Source organism: Odontomachus brunneus, unplaced genomic scaffold, assembly GCF_010583005.1.
Source record: "Odontomachus brunneus isolate Ranch 3 - 2012 unplaced genomic scaffold, Obru_v1 Obru_scaffold_108, whole genome shotgun sequence".
NCBI classification, from domain to species: Eukaryota; Metazoa; Arthropoda; class Insecta; order Hymenoptera; family Formicidae; genus Odontomachus; species Odontomachus brunneus.
The window spans coordinates 500,157-520,924 of record NW_022639558.1 but is presented as its reverse complement, the minus strand read 5'-3'; the positions used below and the strand labels follow the sequence as shown (position 1 = coordinate 520,924).

Sequence of the window (20,768 nt, the reverse complement as noted above, 5' to 3'; positions counted from 1 at the left end):
GGGGGGGGGGGAGAAACGAGCGTCTGCCACCGGCCGTCTTTCTCTCTTTCTTTCCTTCCTTCCTTCTTTCTTTGTTTCCACTTCCTCGTGCAGTGGAGAATTGCGAATTTCGGAACCGTGCAAACTGTGCGCGAGTGTCGTATCTCGAAGTTACATCTCGACTCAACCCAAAGACGCACGGAGAACGGTCGAAAGATCGAAGGTTTTCCCACGTGATGATGGTAGCTGGCGGTGCCACTCGCGCGGACGCGAGTATTCGTCGTCTTCGCGGTGTGCCGACGCGATATGTGCCGCGCGCGATAGTTACATTTACATAAATAATATCTCGATAAAAATTAGTCAACAATGATATATCAGTGCGTAAAGTTAAAAACGTGTCGACGATAGAATACTGCATATCCCCTCGACGATTCGACATCGTGTTCCGCGCGGAGTCTCTCCCTCGCTTGCGTTCCTTCTTCCTAAAACTACTCTGTTCGCGATTCTCACCACGTAGTATTTCGCGCTTAAGGTTCCTAGTCCCACTGCCGCGGGATTCTGGACTGATGACGTCAGAAGCGAGGAAGCACATCTCAAAAATTCATGCGTGCCATTTTTAAATAAAAGGACACTCGTATGGAAGAACGCTTCGGATCGTCTGAGTGTACTTAAAATGCTTCGAAAACTATCCTTTCTCCTCGACAGTTGCAATAAATAGTCTTAAAATTAACATTTTAAGAGGAAGGCTGCATGTCATGATAATTTTAAGGCCATTCGTCGAATGTCAAGGGAAAAAAATAGTTTTCTGTAGAATTCTACAGATATGCATAAGCGATCTAAAATATTCTTTCATACGAATGTCTCTTCTTTTTGTGAAAACGCCACGCAAGACTTTTTAACATGCGTTTTTTCACTGCTGACATCACCAGTCCAAGGTGTCGCGGCAGTGCAGGAGCCTTTTGAGAACGCGCGACGCGCCAGGGAAAAGCTCCGTTGGAAGATCGTGCTCCAACGACAGTAACGTACAAAAGTAAAAAATACGTCCTAACACGGCGCGCATCTTCCTCCGAGGTGGTCGCGCGAGACCTTATCCTCCTTCGTTCGCACATCTTTGGATTGGAACACGATCTGACAAGTCTTTCTCTCGCAAGACGACTTATATAAGAGCACGACTTAAGAATTACGGGCCTTAACGCGTTTATTTTACTTCGCTCGTACTTTACTTCCTCTTCCTCATTCGTTTTTTCCTAAAAAGCCATTTAGACGTAAGTCAGTCTTTGTCAAACGCCCGATGCATGCGCGATGGTTACGCGTAATAAACGTTATTGGGCGATGAGCTGGAATTCGCGTTTTCTAAAAGGTTCCCTCTTAACCTCTATCCTCTCCCTCTTTCCTTCCCTCCCTCCCACTACCTACCTTTTTTTTGTAACAACTAATAACTTCGTCACTGAATTTTCGGAGTTCTGCGCGCAAATTGGGATTTTATACGGCACGGTTTCAAGTGAAGTTGAGAAGCTCTGGTTTTAAAGGTGACACCACCGCGCGCGGAATATCTTCGCACCTGTCTTACTGCCGTTACCGCAACGACTTTCGTACCGAACGAAATGTTTATATAATTTCGCAATTTTTGGCACCTGCCGCTTCATCGAATCGTTTTGCAATTCGAAACAAGAAATAGAGATGAAGAATCGAATCAATTCGGTAGCGAGAAACGGTGTCGGTCACGAGAAGCGTCGCGCGCGAATATGTATCCCTTTTCCTGCACGAACGCGCCTAAGATCCGGCGTAATTCAGTTTCGAAGCGTAAGAGAGATTTGCAGCTAATATCCCGTGGGATTTATATGCGTGAGGAATGTCTCGTTGCAACAAATCGGTAGGATTCGTATAAGTAATGGCAAGCTTTTGTACGAGGTGTTTGGTAGCTGCACCAAATGTACATACGACATCCCCGGGTGGCGATTTCCGCGAAACGTAGACTAACACGTTGTAACAAAAAAAGGAAAATAAAAAGATCGCAAGTAAGTAAAAAGTATATCTTACTCATAGCCCAACAGTGAAAAGTTCAAACGAGATTAACGTAAGCGAAAAACAAAAAAGGAAAGAACATGCTTGAGAAACACTTTCAAAATATGTAAAAGTCACAAGTGTGTTGCTCATTAATGTGCGCACATGATCTGATCTATCCTCATGAATATTTTCCTCCCTTTTTCTTTTTTTTTTGACATGAGACAATAGAGATAGAATCTACTCCAATCGGCAAGTGATTAAAAAAACAAGTCCATCGTTTGTCTACATACGAACTAGAATAAAATTTTTTAACAATTTCTAGGCCTAACGCGGTTATATCCATTTAACGCTACTAAGATAAATTGGGTGCTTATCGACGCTAATGATTTTGGTACCCTGACGTATCACTAATAGTAAGTCTAAGTTATTCAGAAACGGCTCGTCGAAAATTACAGGGATGCGACCTATATATATATGCACACACATACATATATACATATATATATATATATATATATATATATATATATATATGCACACACACATACATATATGTATATATATATATATATATATATATATGTATGTGTGTGTGTGTGTGCATATATATATATATGATATATGATATATATATATGATTCCTTCTTGCTCACCGTTTCCGATATTTAACTGAATAATGAGAAGAATCTATTTACGGAAAATGACAAAGCCACATCCGCCTCGGTGTCTCTCGCTGAAGAGAATGAAGCTGAGATTGACTTTTCGCGATTGAGCTTTATGCATCCATGATTCGTGTTCTGTTCCTAAATGTTCCCCATACGAGTTCATGATAGTTGTTACAATGTATACTGAGGAAAAAAAGCAGTTGGATCGATAAAATAGACAGTCACTCGTCTTCAAGGAAACGTTATGTCTATTATTGGGCAAATCACGCATTAGTGCAACAAGTTGCGCGTTGATATAGTCACTAACGAAATCGCAATGATTAAATCAATTGATGATTCATGGCAGCAACGATATGATTCGTTCAATCGATTAAACACTTGCTTCAACGAATTTTGTTTGTCCTAGCAAACTAAAAAATTAACCACTTTTTTTCTCCAGCGTACGAACAAGAAGATTCCGAAACAGTCGATTTGGTGTATCCGAACATGTGAAGTGAAATGCGTAACTTTTTCATGTGCATAAAAAAATTATACCTACGGGATTTGAGGGTCGTGATAAACCGATAACTTTTTGTGCACTTCTTATTCTTTTGTCGTAATGCTTATGCATATAAGCATACGCGCGAAGTGACCTACTCAGTTTTTTTCAATCAATATTTTTAAGAGAACTTAATAAAAAAATATTCTGAAAAATACCACACGTACACCAGACGTCAATGTATGCTTGAACATTTGCCAGATTTAGCGTCGATGCGAATGCTTATCTAGAGAATGTCAAAGCATTCCTAGATTAGGTTAGGTGTACGTTCTGATAATCTAGATACTCGTCGACTAAATCACAATATAAAAATACAAATTGAAAGTCCATCCGTTATCCTCGTCATCGTCCGTTTGCGATTCTCCCATTTTAGCAGCATGTATTAACAATGCAATATAAGTTACTTCTCCGGCGATGTTTCTCTTGTCTCCTACTGTTCACTCTCACTTATTGTTCCAACGATAGAAATACAAGATCTGTTTTTTTAGCTGCGCACATAAGGAACCTCGTTCCTTCCTCGCTCAACAAGTATACAATGCCAACAAGTATACTTGTATACTCGTATACTTGTTTCATTATAATGGCTGAAAATGCAACCTAATTCAGCTAGAAAGAACAGACTTGTAGCTTACTTCACGACGCGATTGTACTGCCGATTGTGTGATACGAGAAATGCTTGTCTTTAAATTAATTATTTTACCTTCTCTACTAAGGCGTATTTCAGTCGAGATCGAGATGTTATTAAGAAACTTTGTAAAATCAGAACTTATATCCCGTGTCAAAAACAGTAACCTCCCTCGATCGTGTTGGTCGTCTAAATGTTGCTCTGACCATTCGAAAAGTTTATGCGTACGTACGATATCCATTTAAAAACGCAGTACGGTAGATCTAACTACGCATATACAGGTAATAACCACCCAGTATGATACCCCCTCCGATCCCGATGCATATGCCTATTGTAAGGGGCTTGCATAATGACCTCTTGAACTTCTGCCAATTTTCGCAATCCCTCTGCCGGCGCTTCATATCGCGCACTTGCGTCGCTAATCGCTCGTTCTTCTCCGCTCGCTCTTCTCGACGTCTGCGTACTGAGTCTCTGTTTTGAGAACATACGAAGAATACGATTACGAGTGTTTCGATATAAATGCTCAAGCAGAGAGCGCATCCGTCACCATAAAACGTTACTCACATAGTACAATTTAACGAGGAAGAAGGGTCCTCAGAAGAGTCGTCAGAATTCACTTCAGCAAGTAATGGGACATTTTGTTCTTCTATAACATCCGTGACGGATGTGGAGGTTGTAAACGGTGGGCTGGTACATGGTTCCATGTAAAAGGGCGGTTCGCTTGGCAGCGGTTTGTCGGGTGGTCCACATAATCCGTCTGTGTGGATCAAGAATTCAGTACCTTTCGCATCGATATAAAGACAATCTTGAGCTGACTGCGTGAACGATAAACATTAAAATACCTGCGTATAACCTCTCTCTGGTATCCATGATTGCAGCAGTGCATGATAAAGACTCCGCTCTCGGAGGTAAAGGAGGAGGCTCGTCGTCTTGTTCCACCACGGGATGGTTTATGAAGTTGTAATTATTTATTACGTCATTAACGTCATCATTCTGTACAGTTTTCGGTAAACCTGTCTGTAAAGATCAATGAAAGCCGGCGATTAAGTTTATTCACGGTAGTCCATCGTCGTAATAACCAACGGGTTTAGATCAATCTTCCTGTCTTGAAAGAATCGTTTGACAAAGTCGTGTGAAACAGGACCGTCCAATAAAATAAAAGAGCACTTGGAAAACGTAAATGATCACCGTAATTATTATTTCGATTTAGCCAACTGGTAATTGAATTAAAAAGTACTGTGCTACTGTGAGTATAAGCATTACCACGTCATTCAGTGGCAATTGTTTCGCTCCCTCTATGATGGCAGCATACGAGAAACGTAGCTGGTCTGGCGTTTGTATCAAACCCATACGGTACCGTCTCATTTCCAGCAGTACTTCCCGCACATTCACGGAATTCAATCCATTTTCCTCAATCTGTAATCACACGGCAAAGCAGGCGATTAGTGGCATATCCTCCGCTTATCGTAATATCCGCTTTCGGCCCGGAATTCGCTCATTTTCGATGATGTACGTACCAACACTAAGCATGTGTCAACCAAGCAGAATGTCCCCGACCTTCCAATACCTGCGGAACAATGGACAACGGGTGGGCCGACATTTTGATCTAATGCTCCTGATTGCCTGACGTCTGCCAAGAAACGTAAAAAGGCCGTTGGACATTGTGGTACTCCAAAGTCTGGCCAAGTGGTATAATGAAAATGTAAGATATCCCTACTATCGTTACTTTCCAAGTCCGTTATACTGTAGATAAGTTAAAAACATTAATAACGGTCATAATGCGATGCTGGCAGAAAATTAAGAGTGATCGCCGATTGTAAAGTGAGGCTGTTGTGATGAAAAGACGGTACAATATATATAATTGCATCTCTTTACCGTAACGTCCTAGTTGTGTAGTCCGAAGACTCTACTTTGCTGATATATTCCACCTTTAAACCGACGTCATCGAACGTCATAGCGGCATCGCCTGTGTCTCCCAACGGCCAATATTGGTGGCATTTAATTTGATTCTTTTCGATCACCTTGTTCAACATCAGTACAGCCTTACAGTTTTGCTCCCATACCATCAGCCACAAGTGGCCGGCGGTATGCGGTAAGGGTCCTTGCGTCAGGATATATTGCCTTTTAGCGCGATCCACCTAATGTACAGACAGATAGGACGATATGTAGACTTGTGTTATTGTTGCACTAAGATAAAAAAATATCTAGAAAATAGCAAATATTTCTTTGGTGAGTACTAAAAATATATTTATTGAAATCTAAATTCTTTTATTGGAGTATAATAAACGAATCATGAAAAGCTAAGCTTCTCTTTAGGTTTATTAGCTTCCATGAAAAGATTTTTGTTAAGGTTTTAAGAAAAAAAAATATATATATATATATCTTTTTACTTGAAAAATATTTCACATTAGTATAAGCATAAATACGTTAGTGCCCACCGAATATAAATATTTATTATTTCTTGGACATCTCTTTTCTCAGTGTACTTAGGCTAGTTGCTTAGAAATTGCCGCTTTCGCGATACTTACCGGTATATGATTGGCGTGGATATAGTCGCATACACCTTTCTTAAGTATAACTCTACTGTGATCATATGGCGCCACATCTCTGTAGCGATTCAGATTTTTGTTCTGTGGTTTTTTTGATTCATTACATGTGTACGTATAATTCCCACTCACGTTGCGTATGTGCTGCAAAATATTAAGTCGCATTAGTGACAAAGCAGATAAGAGGTAGCAATCTCTCTTCTTAATATGAACATACAGGGACGTATGCTTGACCACAAAACTTGCACAATTTTTATTGAATGAAGTCGCAGTGCTTCAAGTTGTCACAATTCAGAGCCTATGCTTATTACTGCACATGCAGTAATCGATTATTACAGGAGTCGATGATGACAGAGTATAGAGTGTGATGATAAATTTGAAGAGAAAAATTTATTTTAAAGGAGCAGGACATTGTTTTAAAGTAATTTTTTTATATTTCATAAAGTAAAATGACACTAGTGTTTGGAATGTATGTCAGCAGTGGCTTGCAACTTTGAAGCGCTGCAACTTTATTCAACAAAAAGTGTATAAACCACTTTGCTATCAAGCATAGGTTAGTACATGGATTACTTATGAATTGAATCATTCAAAACTAATTTCCATTTATTAATTCATTTTCTCATATCAAGATATGATTCTGATGCCAAATGTTCTGTTTATATTTAAAGTTGCTAGCATACAGAATATATACTAACATTCAGAATTATGCTAATATATAAAACTATGTAACATACATAGTTTTATGTAATATAAATATATTTATAAAAGATTATTTCTTAATTTGCTTAGACAGTAGGAAAAATGATAATCGATATATATTAACGACAGCTTCATCTAGAAAGTCCCAAACTCGAATCACGAACATCGAGTTTCATCGTAAAATTTCTCACGCTTCGCTTCGGAGAAATTGCACGATCGCTAAATATACTGAAACCATATATTTCCGAGTCGGAAGCTCGACCTTGAAGAGCTCAATCATACCGCGGCGCGCGCACACACACACAGATTGCACATACACACACATTGACAACTTGACATTAGTTGCCAAAATTATATTTTTTTTCGGCGGAGCATGATAAAAATTGGCCCGCTTGGAACATTATTTGACGAATCGCGGATTTCTTTAAAGCATCGCGCGGATCAGATCACGAATTGGCCAATGTGATTATGCAGAATCGGCAAATCGCGTACGACGAATTCATGAATCTACGCACGTTACAACAATGCGTTGATATTCTTGCGCGATGAATATTTCTCAAAGGGATCGTTGCAGAAGATGCAGATATTGCGTCAAACGACGTGCGTTCATCGCCGACAGAAGGGATTTCCGCGAAAACGCGCGTCAGTCGTGAGTCTAACGATAGGAAGTGCGATAAATCTTAGCTAATGCATGCGATAATACATATACATCCCTGTTGCATTCTAATTAAACGTCACACACATGTCGCCACACAATCTCGACTGTTCCCATCAACAAACGAGACTACGATTAAACACGCGTCGACGTTCGTCTCTCCGACACGCATCTCATAATCGTTGCTGACAATCTCGGCACACACGGGCAGGTCGCGTACACAGATTTCGTGTATGTTTTACGAGAGCAGAGCGAAGAAGCAGCTGTGAAAATGGATAAGGGATGATCTCAGGAGGACGATAACGCGAAATACACGAGAGAGAACAAGAGTGTGAGAAAGTGAACAGAGAGAGTGAGACGGCTGCAGCGCGAGGAAACGAGAGCACGGCAATGAAGAGAAACACGACGAGGAGCCGGCGTGTCACGATGTGTCAGCGCCGAACAGACGTACCGTTGAAGTCGCGATTCCGCTGCGGAGGAAGTGGCAGCGGAAGAGCCGTCGCCGAGCGGAAGAGAACGCGAGCCGTTCCTCGTTCTCTCTCTGTCTCGTTCCCTCGCCCTCTCCCTTCCTCTCTCTCTCTCTCCTTCCTTTCTTCCACCTTTCGTTCTTTCTCTCACCTGATAGAGAATCCCCCAAGCGGCCTTGGAGCTGATCTCGTAGTACTCGGTCTCGACATTTCTGATCACCTTCTCACGCGCTTGCTCGTTATCACTCATCCTGGCGGCTCGTCGCTTCTACGGAACGGCTAGAGATGAATAGAGACGTGTTCGTATGTGTATGTATATGTACGTAGCACGCGCACGCTGGAGAGAGGCTGGGCCGTTCTCACATACACACGAAAGAGCGGGCATGCACTCTACCGTTGCTTCCGCCAGCGTTTGGCCACATCGACGAGCACGACTGTCATACGTCGGTCCTCTCGTCGACGTGAGCAGCGGGCAGGTCGCGCCGAAGGCACAACGGCAGCACACGATGATGACGACAAGAAGCGAGCACGCAACGTTTGTACCGGGCAAGCGCGCATATAACACGTATCTTGTGATCCGCCGCGGCGCGCCAACTACACTGAATTTGCGGATGTGCGGCGCCGCGCCGGGACGTCGGCCGCACGCGGCACTGAAGCCGTCCCAATGCCGCCAACTTCGTGGCTACCTCGAGTCTCTAGCTTGTACTGCCGCCTCAGCGCACTCTCTCATTCTCTCACTTGGTCTGTTCTTTCGCTCTGCACTGCTGCACTAGTGCAATAAGTTAGAGTGAGACAAATATATATTTGTCTCTCTCTAACTTATTGCACCAGTGCAGCAGTGCAGAGCAAAAGAACAAACCATCTGTCTTGTCAACTGGTGACGCGTATTTAATTACTTTCGAGGCACGTTTATTGAAAAACTATATTTTATATTAAAACTGCAATTATACAAAGAGGTAGTTGTTTTCTGATTATCTCTAAGTGATGATTATAATGATTAACTTATATATGTAAATTTAATTATTGTTATGTCTACGACAAGGTACTCGAGTATTTTGAAAGGAATAACTGTACGAATACTTGATCTGTCAGCGCAGATCTTAATTTTCTTTTCGAATCTTCGAGGTTTTCGTTTCCTCTTGCTCGTGATTTATATCTGCATCTTTATCATCTATGCTTTTTCTTTTATTGGAAACAGCTGATCCTTTTTGCAGCCAAGAAGCCATAAAAGATGCCTGATTATTTTTCTTTTCTGACCTACGTAATAATAAATCAATAATTTATATAATCTTATCGTATATATAACAATATATACAGTATCAAAAAAAAATTAAAAGTAGCTGAATATGACTTGCTCCAATGTATTTCTAAGAAAACACATGTACTTTTGATTTTCCAGCTTACCTTAATTTTATTTCTTTTCTGCAATTAGGAGAGTTATGAAAAACATTATTGACAGCTGTAGATACCGGGTGCCAGCTTAAAGTTTCCTCTTGCAATATAAGATCATTCAATCTTTTAATAGCTGCATCTGTTGTTAAATTTGTATTTAACCATGCCTAATAAAAGAAACTTAATGAGACACAGTGAAATTTATAAGAAATTAAATTATCTTCAGGAATTATGCAAATGTTATATAATTAATGTTATATAATTAGATAAATACTTACTTGACATTCTTCCTCATTCAGGCATATTGGCATACGATGATGTAACCAAGACAGTACATTGTTGCTTTCTCTTGTGATAATTGTACAGCTCTGTATGATTTTTCCCTAAAATAATATTCTACTAATTAGAATAATATCTTGAAATCTGTCAATGCTTCAAGATTGGATATTGGCTTATGCCAAAATATCATGTTTGACAACTAACAAGACAGAGATTACCTACCTTCTCAGTTGTAAATGTTTCAAATATTCCAGCCAATTTTAACACTTTAAAACCTCTCCATCCATCTGTTTCTGAAAATTCATTATTCCAGGTTGCAGGATCATCTGATCTTACACCTTTCTCTTGAGCTGTATATATATAATATGCCTGTTTTTGGTTATTTTCCTTAGCTTTCCATTCATAAAAACCATCACAAATCACAATACATCTTTGTTGCTTTTGCAGTGAGGGAGAATACAATTTTGAAGTTTGTATGCTTTCCAAACGACCGTTGTGAGAAGATAACTTATGTTTCTTGAAATCACCCTGAAAAAAGATCCAGTTTAGACATGCAGTTTATAAAAATAACTTAAAAGTTTTAAGTTGTTAATTCACCTGATGCCAAGGTGGGATCATTCCCCACATCATGGCACAAAGAACTCTTTCCTCCTCTTCTGCTCCGAAATGGGAACCAGATGTCACACAGGGCAGAACATTTCGTGGACCCATATTAAATGACGGAGTGTATTCCAGCTCACTTTTGACCCATGACACTTTGCGTTGCTTACCAGCAGCATCTTTATACTCACAAGCGCAGCACAAAGTGTCTGGATCCAGTGTACTGTGCATTATAAAAAAAGAGACAGCTCAACTCTTTCCATATACATACCAAGCATATAATTTACAACGAGACAATGCAATTACCCACCAACAAATTCGACCGCACATATTACTTTTTTTTCCTCGCGCGTCTCTATAATGCCGTCATCTAAACAGTGTGTATCATTACGGACAATGAAGACATGACGCGCGCAAAGTTGGTTACACAATCGCAGTGAAGTTAGTCACGTGACTCGCGTCTCTCTCTTTCTCTCTCAGTATATAGTATCAGGGATTCTCAAAGAGACGTATCCCCCCGAATACCACTCCAAGTCAATATAAGAATAAAGATTAATAAGAATCAACTAGGTTGTTTGAAAGAATGATATCGTGATATAAAGCTCAGGAAGATTCCAAGGCACGTTTCAAAAATCTCAAGGTCCGAACTTGTTCGAACACATCTAATCGTAATGGCGGCTAGGCCGAGACTGACTCGCGTCTCAATCATCGATATAAGAATCGATGTATATGTCGATGGTCTCGATACATCGAAATAACAATGGCCGCGGCGCGGGAGCACGGGTTCGGTAAGCTCCTTCGTATTTCCCGTGTTTTTCGTCATTTTCGACCGCCGAAAATGAGTCTCGCGCGCGAATGATAGTCGTCACGGGAGTGTCGAAAGGAAATTTCGCGCGTTCGTCACGGCAAGACACCATAGTGGTCGGCAACGGACTATCCCAAGTGCCGACTGAATTCTTGCACGTCGTTCTCTTATGGCGGTTAGAAATATGGCCCACTGTAAGCTGCATTTATCGTAACGAAATGATTAATATTTCAGGTTTTAGAACTATATCGAATGTGTGCACGATTTCTAACCAATAAACAAATCATTATGATCAATCATAACGTCCTCTATCAAATAAGAAAAAACTCAGTTGTAGGAACAGAGCGTTCAACAGAGAAAGCCGCTGTACACCTAGTTTAAAATTCGTAAATCTGACTGATGTATGTTTCTAACCTTGGCTGAATCTTGGCTTGGTAGAACATACAAGAAAATATTAAATATTGATATTGTTTTGGTTTTTAAATACGAATATTTCAACTTTTAATATAGAATATATGAATGTATTTCAATATGCCAGGTGAGTCATCCAATGTTAGGTTATAAAATATCTCTGTTATTTTTTATATTAGAGAAAAACCTATAAAAAGTAAATTATATGGTTAGAAGAGATAAACAAGGTGATCAGTCAACCCTTCTAAGCATATAATTTATTTTTTACATGTTTTTTTCTAATATAAACAAAAAACAGAAATATTTTAAAATCTAACGTTAAATAACTCACATTTTTTGTATATGTATGTGTATTTAATGTTAAAAATTTAAATATTTATGTTTAAAGACCAAAATAATAAGAATAGCTACATATCTAAGCATTAGTATTTTTATCTCATTAACGAATTTCACAACGGGTTACAAAGCAGCTTATGCAGCACCAAATGTCTGAAATACATCCCAGAAACGTTCCAGAAAGAATATGATATCTCTGGGATGTCTCTGGGATATATTTTGGACATTTGTGCTGTATGGGCAGCTTTCTCTATTGAACATAGCCAAACGTTCCGAGAGATTCCGTTCAGCAAATTATTTTCAGTGATCTCAATTGAGTTTTAAAGCAGCCAAATATTCAGACGAACGTTCTTAGTCGCGATAACGATATCTCGTTTGGGAATTTTCGTCTGGTTTCTATCCAATTAGGCGAATTGAGGTTTTTTTCTTCGTGTGAGATCTTTTTTCCGTGTTTATTATATGCTAACGGAACACAGAATTTGTGTTATTAGCGTCAGAGTATCAGCAAATCCAAGATATATCCTCGTAAAAGTTTTGATGAGTCTCGTATTTTTTCGTTCGGTCCTGTCGAGTCAATGAGATACTACGACTCCTGTCCCCTTCTTAACGTCGAATCGGTCCCGCCTGGAATGCATCAGGGACGAGTCTCTCGAATAGTGATCCGTCTGCGTTGAGCAAGGGACGCATTCCTTGTGTGCACGCGTGTGTATTCATTCGAGTGTGACCATCTCGTCCTACCTTCTTGGGTGAAGCTCGTTGAACCGAACTTACTAATTCGTCGCACTAATGAGCCGCGCGAAGAAAGAAGCCTCGTTCTCGTCGGCGTCGCCGTTGGCCGATACGGCTTTGCAAAATACGATGCGAGTCACGAATCGCGATTAAACGTAGCTCACTTTTCGACGAGGTCCGCGATATTTATTATTCGCTTATTACTCGTTCAAGGTCGTAGCTAAGCGACGGAAAAAAGAAAAATTATTTTCATAAATAAATCCTGGAAAAAGCACGTGTTAAAATAGCTTAACGCGAGAAATATGTATATTTCAACATGTTCACACACAATAACGTTACTTTCTTGAAAATACTGTTATAAGATAAAAGTTGAGATGGTCATGAACGGAGTGTTGTGCAATGATAGAACAGTTTGGCAAAAAAATGTTTCGAAAGAGAAATAGAATAGAGTGGCGGAGAACCGCTCAAGGTAGACAGGAACCAGTGGGTAGAACTCTCCTCCTTCTTGCCCCTTTTATTGCTTTCCATAAGTTCTTTCATCAGGCTTGAATCATCCAGCGACGTGAAAGTAACAACAGTGGTGCTCAGCTCCGAAAAAATTATAATCGGAATTTTATTGAAGAGTAGTTAATGATATATATACACATACACACACACCAAGAAAGAACTGTGAAATCCTAATCGAGAATTATGTGATTGAAATTTACGTAAGAGCTATATGAACTTAAAAAGAGTTTTTTTATTGAATAATTATAATTTATATAATAATTTGCATTAATATATAATTTATATCAAAAAATTTATATAAAAAAGACCTATGAAGAGTCACCCAATCGAGAATTCTGTGATTAAAATTTACGAGAACACGACATGAACTTGTGAATCTTTTTAATTGATGTGTGTGTATATATATGTATGTGCATATATGGACACACATACACACACACACACACACAAATATATATAAATATATATATATATATATATATATATATATATATATATATATATACACATTAATTAAAAAAAAAAACTCAAATGTTTATATCGCTTTCACATAAATTTTAATTACAGAATTGTCGATTAGGTGGTTAGGATTTCACAGGTCTCTTTTTTTATATAAGTTATATATTAATATAAATTATTATATAAATTACAAAAATATTTAGAAAACTTAGATACCTGTAGATATACATAAATTTAATATGAATATTAAATCGGTACAAATTTATTTATATATCTATTCGTAATTTTGCAATTTCTTAAACATATATGTTAAAAGTCCAGAAATATCAGCAAAGCAACTGGTCCTTGACAATCCCCGTGTTTTTTGGTAACAAATTAGTTTGCTCGAGTAAATGCGCATAGAGGTCCTAGAAGGTCGGCTCAGCCAGCCATCGCCCCGAGCGCGAATGATTATCCTTGGTTAGGTCAAACGTGGTTCGTTCTCACCTGCCGGCAAAATTCCCCCGGTTTAAGGCGCTCTGACACACCTGGCGTCCCGACTTCGGCGGGCACGCTATGAGGGCGCCTCTTCAGCTCCGCTTTGACGCACGTTCATATATACTTTCAGTTGTCATCGCGACGTCGGTGGAGTCGCGCTGCTGGTCGTGTTACTCGACCAATCACGCTGAAATACTCTCCGATCATTGTTGTCAGTGGGTGCGCGCTATTATTCTCGTTCACGTGGCGTATAATTCCCATCTCTCTCCCGAGTGTGTCCAGCTAAAGAGCGTTGCTGTGTCAAAATAGTGTAAGGCACTGCGCTTCGGGAACCCCGACGCTGCATCGGAGCTTGTAATCTAATTTCGGTTTCTTGTGGTCTCATTTGGAAACGGTCGGTGCGCAGCACGCGCGTCGGCAAATCGATTTCAGTTTTCAGGAATCACGTGGGGCTTTGAGCACGCAGATTCTGACTGTTACAATCTGGAATTCTTATCACAGTGCAATCTAGAATTCTGGTCAACGCAAGTCTGGGAAAAAACGCGATCAAAACAAGCGTCACGTCACGCAATGTTGTCGTGGTAATTACAATGTACGTTCCTCTCGGTACGTCTGTAAACATCGAAACAGACAGGCACTGTGTATATAACGTGGCAATGAGTGATTCTGGAACTCTCTTCTACATTCGCGTTCTCTCGAAATAAATTCTCGAAATTTCACGAATATGCAATCGGCACGAGAACGTGATTTTACTGGCGCGATGTGAAATTTGACCTTCCCGCGACATGATAATTTCTCGCTTTTTGATAATTAATATCACGCGCATAATACTCGTTCGTAGACAGGGTTACGCCCAGCACCAAAAATGCGATTGCAACATACATTGCCAGCTATTTAACACCCCTTCGTTTTGTATAAAGCTGGTCCGGAAAATGAAATTTAATAAACTGATCATGCCCGGCCTTACCGCATCGCGTTCGCCTTGAAGGCGTTGAAAAATCCGACGAAAATCGACGGAATGTATAATGAGGTAGCTGATAATCATTACTCATAATGCCGTGAGTGCTTTGTGAATATCTTTTACGGCCCAGGAAACATCATTACGAGATCCACACGCGATCGCTCCTTCTATCTCCAATGAGAGGAAAAGACTGTCGTTACCTCCTGAACGTGTGCAATTAATGTGCGATCATTCGGCCGCGCATAACACCGTCGTTATCATTATGTGTAAACACACAGATATGCGGTTTAACAACTTTCTTCGATTGTATCGCCGCGAATGCGTCGCAGCCTCGTTATATTTTTCAGCGAATTAAGCACAAATAATCCCACACTTCCACGCGGGGTCGTCGTCTCGTCGTTATAACTTCGTGACAATTCTCTAGACGCGCTTATTTATAAACAATATATATATCGCCGTGTTCTGAGATTTGTATTTCATGTAAGTGTACGTTGTACACGCCCGTCGAGAATTATTTGATCCAGTTTCGCTCTGGGTTTTGCTCGAGGGAGCAGAAAAGGCCCATTTGAGTCGGCAGACGCGCGTTCTACATTCGAGTTATAAAATATTTGCCCGGCTGTTCGCGTCTAACTAATTAGGCAAGCTAATTAGGCGAATGAACGGGATTTCGAGACCATCACCTAGTGGATACCTAATGAAAATCGAGAGCGTAACAGAATGCGAGCGCTTTCTCGCGGCCGCTAATTGCTAAAAACCGCCTGGGCCGGCGGTTTTTAGCAATTTTTGCGTGCACAGATGCACGCGACGCACGTGAACTTTCACTGACGTTTGGAAACGTCGGTGGCCGAACAGCCGACCCACGTCCCTCCGACAATCAGCTGATGCTGCGGTCGACCAAGTTTCCTTTCAAACTTCTCGCAACACGAACTTTCCAGAGATGTCTTAAAGACGTCCCGTTTGTTCTGTAAGTCTTTAAAGCCAGCTGTGTTAATGGTTATTACCTGAAACTCATCTCAATGAGACGAGTAGGGAGATACTCACACTCGAGTTCAGAGTTTCGTGAGAGTTCTCCAGTTGTATTGCGTGATTATATAGGGGAGACTGGGACTAGTTAACTACCGGGGTAAATTAGCAAAACCGGTTATTTCTAGTAATTTGTAATAAGTTACAAAATTAAGCGAGCAAAATTTTTAAATATATCAGAGATTGAAATCCTTGCTTTGAAATCACCGTGCTTCTTGCTTGCTTATTTGATTCTTGCTTGCTTAATTCTGAAATCTGTTAAAGAACAGTAGAAATAATCGATTTTGCCAACTTACTGCGGTGGCCAAATACCCCGGTTTTCTCTAAATAGTATCATATATAGTGTGTCTGATGTAAGACACGCAAATGTATAGGTAGATTAGGTCAAACTGAAGAAAAAATTCTTTTACCATTTTCCAAACGACCACGTAAGATTTCGAGATACTAATGGAAGAAATTTATAATAAATCGGGGCACGCAGCGCTATGGGACGAGCTCTTTAGACGCAAACTCTAACTCTGAATAAAAGTTTTAATATCTCATATGAGATACTTTTTTCAAGTGACAACTATTTTGATACGAGTCTAAGATGTTTTTTTTTAATTAGAAGGAACTAAAGTTCTTCTAATATACAAACTATAATAAAGAAAAAGTAAGTGACAAGTAAGAGTCAGTGAATGGGCGATAATTAATTAAACATTTCTTTGACTAAAACAATCAATAAATTAATCGCTTAACGTGTAATTATGAATAATTTTATCGACTAATGAAATCAATTATTAATCAAATTTAATAATATGGTTGATTATATACTGATTAATACTTAATTTTATCCATCGATTAAATTAATTGTGATTATAAATAAATAAATAAATAAATAAATATATATATATATATGCCGATATGACACTAATTTGGATTATTAATTTGCCGATTATTTTAGTCAAAGGAAACTTTAATCGATTAATACCCAACACTGGCAAAAGCAAGGACACTGTGATAGCAAAATGATAAGTTAAATCAATGTCTCATCAATATGCAGTTATTGTTTCGGACAGTATCAATGTGCAATTATTTACTTGCCACTTATTTTTGTTCATCGTTTTTTAGAAGTTTGTGTTGTTTTGGTTTCTTCTAATTCGTTAATATTACACGTAATGCGTGTAAGATTATTGATTTTTCGACCACGATCGCAATCATAGCGACTGTTAATTCTCGTCGAAAGGAACGAGAGAAAGAGAAGCGCGAAGAAAACGCGGATTGGCTCGATTCGCCGATTTGATCGCGCGCGTGTTTACACGATATCGACTAGCAGAATCGACAGAGTCGTAATTGAAATAGCTTCCGATCAATATTATTGCGCGACGTGGAACATGCTTTCGGTAACGCTTGGTACATGCATGAAACACAGTTCATTCAGACAAACACGATTCCGTTGCAAATTAATGTAAATTACGGGAACGGCACTCGAGGCGGCTGTCTCATCGCAGCGTACTTCCCGTAATTTAGAAGCGCGTGTGTGTGAGCCGCTCTTATTAGGTGAAATAGTTTCTCAAAACGAGAGAAAGACTCATACTAGTTCTGCGCGTGTATGTGTGCATATATGTATGCGTGTGTGCGTGTGCGTTATTGGCCGCGATCATCAGTTCCCGTGAGAAACATTTAATTGTACTCCGGTCTCTTCTTCTGTTTCTACTTCTCAATTAATGGCGGGTTAATAATGGAGACGCCGCGCCAGTTGTATGTGACTATTATCACGTAACACTGACGTCGGCATCTTGAGGACACGTGTATCTGCCGGAACATACATGGTGAAAAAGTGTTGTTGAGATACAATTCTTCACAGATGGCTGTTGCCTTAGCAATTATTTCACGATCATTCGCGTCGTCGCGCATGAACGACGACGCGAGCAACCGCTCTTTTCGTCGGGGAATCATCTTATCCGATTATTCAAATCTCACTCTCGCATGATTGTTCTCACTGCGAATCTCTCGCGTCACGGTTACCTAAGATTCGCGACAGTACTTATTGTCATCGCGGTAATTCCCAGTAAACAAAGGACATTAAATCACTCACCGTCTTTCCAATATTGACTCTCTACGTGTCTCTCTCTCTCTTTCTCTCTCTCTCAACGTTAGAAAAATATTACACTGCACTATATATTAAAAAACTACTTATACGCTGCTAATCATCATTATTTTTTGCTTACTGAATTGCGCAAGTAGCCTGCATACGTCGTTTACATACTGATCGTAAAACACTGCGATGGCATCGTTCTTAAAGCCTGGAGCGTCACGTACATTATCGCCAATCCAATTGAAATTGTGCGGTAAAAAAGCTGTAAACGATATGCGTCGTTGAGTGAAGTAAAAATACCGTATTTGTCGGAAGACGATAGTAAAAACAACAGAAAACGGAATTGGAATTTCCTGCAATTAATTGCTTTTAAAAGATCTAAAATCAGACCTATAAAAGCTGTGAACTTGGGATTTGCGGGCTGTGCGTTTCTGAACTTGGGATGTTAATGCGAATCGGTAAGAATAATACTGCCTGACAGTGTCAAACGCACTCGCCGGATACTTTTCTCGACTTGCAACGTACGCAGTGAATCAAACCAATGTCGAGTGTTAATCCATGAAAATTTTCTTTTATTAAAATAATCAGGAAATCAATAATCGAAGTTAATCAGTCGTCATGTATGTAATCACAAATAATGTAATCGACTGATAAAATTAATTATTGGTAATAATATATAGTTAATTACATCAAAGTTTTTGTTTAATAATTAATTTCATCGATGGTTAGATTTATTTGTAATTTTATATGTGACGTTTAATCAATTTCAATTATTGAGCTGTCGACTATCTCAGTCAAAGAAAACTTTAATCGATTAATGCTCGAATCAAACCTTCCTCATAAAATTGACCTTGAGTCCCAATTGTTATTATTTAATTAATTCTTCCTTTGAAACTCGTGAATGCACATTTCTTTTGGATCCATATTTAAATTGCTTTTAATTACATTTGAATGCAATTATATTATATAAAGTAACACTCGTTACAGTCGTTTATACTCAAAAAATGTTTTGCTGGTTCAGACTTCTAAATGTCACAGTCAAAATTCCTCGTTGTTCTTTATATCTACTGCAAAGTTTTCTGTGGTACGTAGAAATTACAGCAGTGGCATTCTAAGGATATCTGCGAGCAAAGGACGTTGAGGGTTGTACATTCGTTTGTCTCTTTTCATTAGCTTCTTTTATCTGTTACAGTCAATTTTTATAAGAAGTGTGATTGAACTTAATCTGAATGGACGCCACGGGGAGTCTTTCTCGCTAAATTTCTTTCTCGCTAAAAAGTTTAGACAAAAACTTCGTCTCTATCATCTGATTGATCGCATGCGAGACATCGCATGCGATATCGCAGTGTTTGCTAGTCATCTATCTATCCCGGCCAATTTCCCGTATCTAGATCATTTCCGCTCTGACTGCGAGACCATTTTTCGAGTGCGTTTCTGACCTGAGGTCAACCTAGCGTCTTCGTCGCACAATTTTGCAAGCTAGCGTCGCGCACGCTCCCCCGCTAAATCTCATCTTGGCAGCCAGGTTTATGGTGCCGCGCGCGTAACACGGAAATAGAACCTTAAGATATGCTCGAAACGGTAGCGCTGTGTGAACGAACAATCAGCTGGCGACGAACGAGCGGACGGGCGCAATTGTCCGCATCGGAATGGCCCGTGGTAGCGGGCGCCGTGACAGCGCGTGTTACAACTCCGGAAACCCGATCGTTTGATCATAATCGCCGGCCGCTTTCGGAGTCGGGAAGTGTGTACACACATCGTCTCGTTGGTAGTCATATCTCGAGTCATACACTCGCACACAACAGCAATCGACAGACAGGCGACACTGGCGCGACGGGTGATTACGTCAAGATCCCCTTTTTTTCACCTGTCTGATCATCGAACCGCGGCTTCGTCGTCGTCGTTATCGTCGCCGACGTCCTCGTCGTGCCACTCGATGTTCTATGAGCGTGGCACTTCACTTTCACGGAGTGCAAGATCCCACATTAATGCGACATTGCGCAATACCAGCCGCGAGAGGCAATGATGAGGGCCGCGGCTGGAGGTTACCGGGCGGCCCGTAAGATCGCTATTAATAACCCCGCGCACACTGTCCATCGTCCAAGCGAATTTTCCGCGTCCTCAATGGGACTCTAACATTATTCTGACACCATTTCGACATAGTCGAGTCGGTAATCGAAAGCCGACGCTCGCACTGGAGGTTCTCCTGGCGCTCGGAGAGCTCGCCTCCGTGTCACCGCGGCGCAACGCGGCCTACCTACCTACTTACCTACGTGTCCGTGTTATACACGGCTGGAAATAAGTCATTTCTTCATTAAGATCTCTTAGGTGACGTCCACACCGGCCCTTCCGACCCGCGATGCTTCCTGCGCGCTGTTCCTTCCCGCCGTGTGTCTTTCCGCGGCCGGAATGTCGAAACTCGCGGGTCTTTCTCCGCGCAACTCGGCGCAATTGAACGAGTTGCTCCAGGACCGGTCTTGCGGATTCGAGCCGGTAACTTTCAGGGGGATATTAGCCGCTCACATGACGGG

The 20,768-nt window shown here is 40.4% G+C and overlaps 2 protein-coding genes across 9 annotated transcripts in view; one reads left to right on the top strand and one right to left on the bottom strand.

Moving 5' to 3' along the window:
• The window catches only part of LOC116849221, a 60,712-nt gene that overhangs the window by 23,847 nt on the left and 16,097 nt on the right, over positions 1-20,768 (top strand). Inside the window, exons 1-3 of one of the 7 annotated variants that reach the window (XM_032826150.1) lie at positions 14,110-14,486; positions 14,583-14,768; positions 15,933-16,101. The exons of 1 other annotated variant lie outside the window; for it this stretch is intronic. The gene's annotated coding sequence lies outside the window, so the exon portion shown is untranslated. Of the gene's footprint in view, positions 1-11,238; positions 11,452-14,109; positions 14,487-14,582; positions 14,769-15,932; positions 16,102-20,768 lie in introns of those variants that run through there. 5 more of the 7 variants (XM_032826151.1, XM_032826148.1, XM_032826154.1 and 2 more) reach the window with 5 other exon arrangements.
• Positions 1,999-10,683, bottom strand: LOC116849218 (tyrosine-protein phosphatase non-receptor type 2-like). 2 transcript variants are annotated; one of them, XM_032826145.1, is made up of 12 exons: positions 10,450-10,683; positions 10,075-10,380; positions 9,852-9,956; positions 9,586-9,740; positions 9,302-9,438; positions 6,343-6,506; positions 5,690-5,952; positions 5,332-5,557; positions 5,078-5,230; positions 4,657-4,831; positions 4,379-4,571; positions 1,999-4,285 (listed from the first exon to the last, which is right to left on the bottom strand). In XM_032826145.1, exons 1-12 carry the CDS (start codon positions 10,681-10,683, stop codon positions 4,078-4,080), a joined length of 2,319 nt encoding a protein of 772 aa, XP_032682036.1. In that variant the 3' UTR covers positions 1,999-4,077. The 2 variants fall into 2 exon arrangements, with proteins under 2 accessions (XP_032682036.1, XP_032682035.1); XM_032826144.1 differs by lacking the exons at positions 9,302-9,438; positions 9,586-9,740; positions 9,852-9,956; positions 10,075-10,380; positions 10,450-10,683 and adding an exon at positions 8,333-8,431 and having other exon boundaries at positions 6,343-6,504.

Bases quoted from the DNA above. Each gene is read 5' to 3' on its own strand.
- LOC116849218 (XM_032826145.1), bottom strand. From the start codon at position 10,683: ATGCACAGTACACTGGATCCAGACACTTTGTGCTGCGCTTGTGAGTAT. The intron at 9,439-9,585 runs GTAAGCTGGAAA...ATTATTACGTAG, and splicing joins AGAAAAGAAATAAAATTAAG to GTCAGAAAAGAAAAATAATC. The intron at 4,572-4,656 runs GTATTTTAATGT...TGATCCACACAG, and splicing joins CAGAGAGAGGTTATACGCAG to ACGGATTATGTGGACCACCC.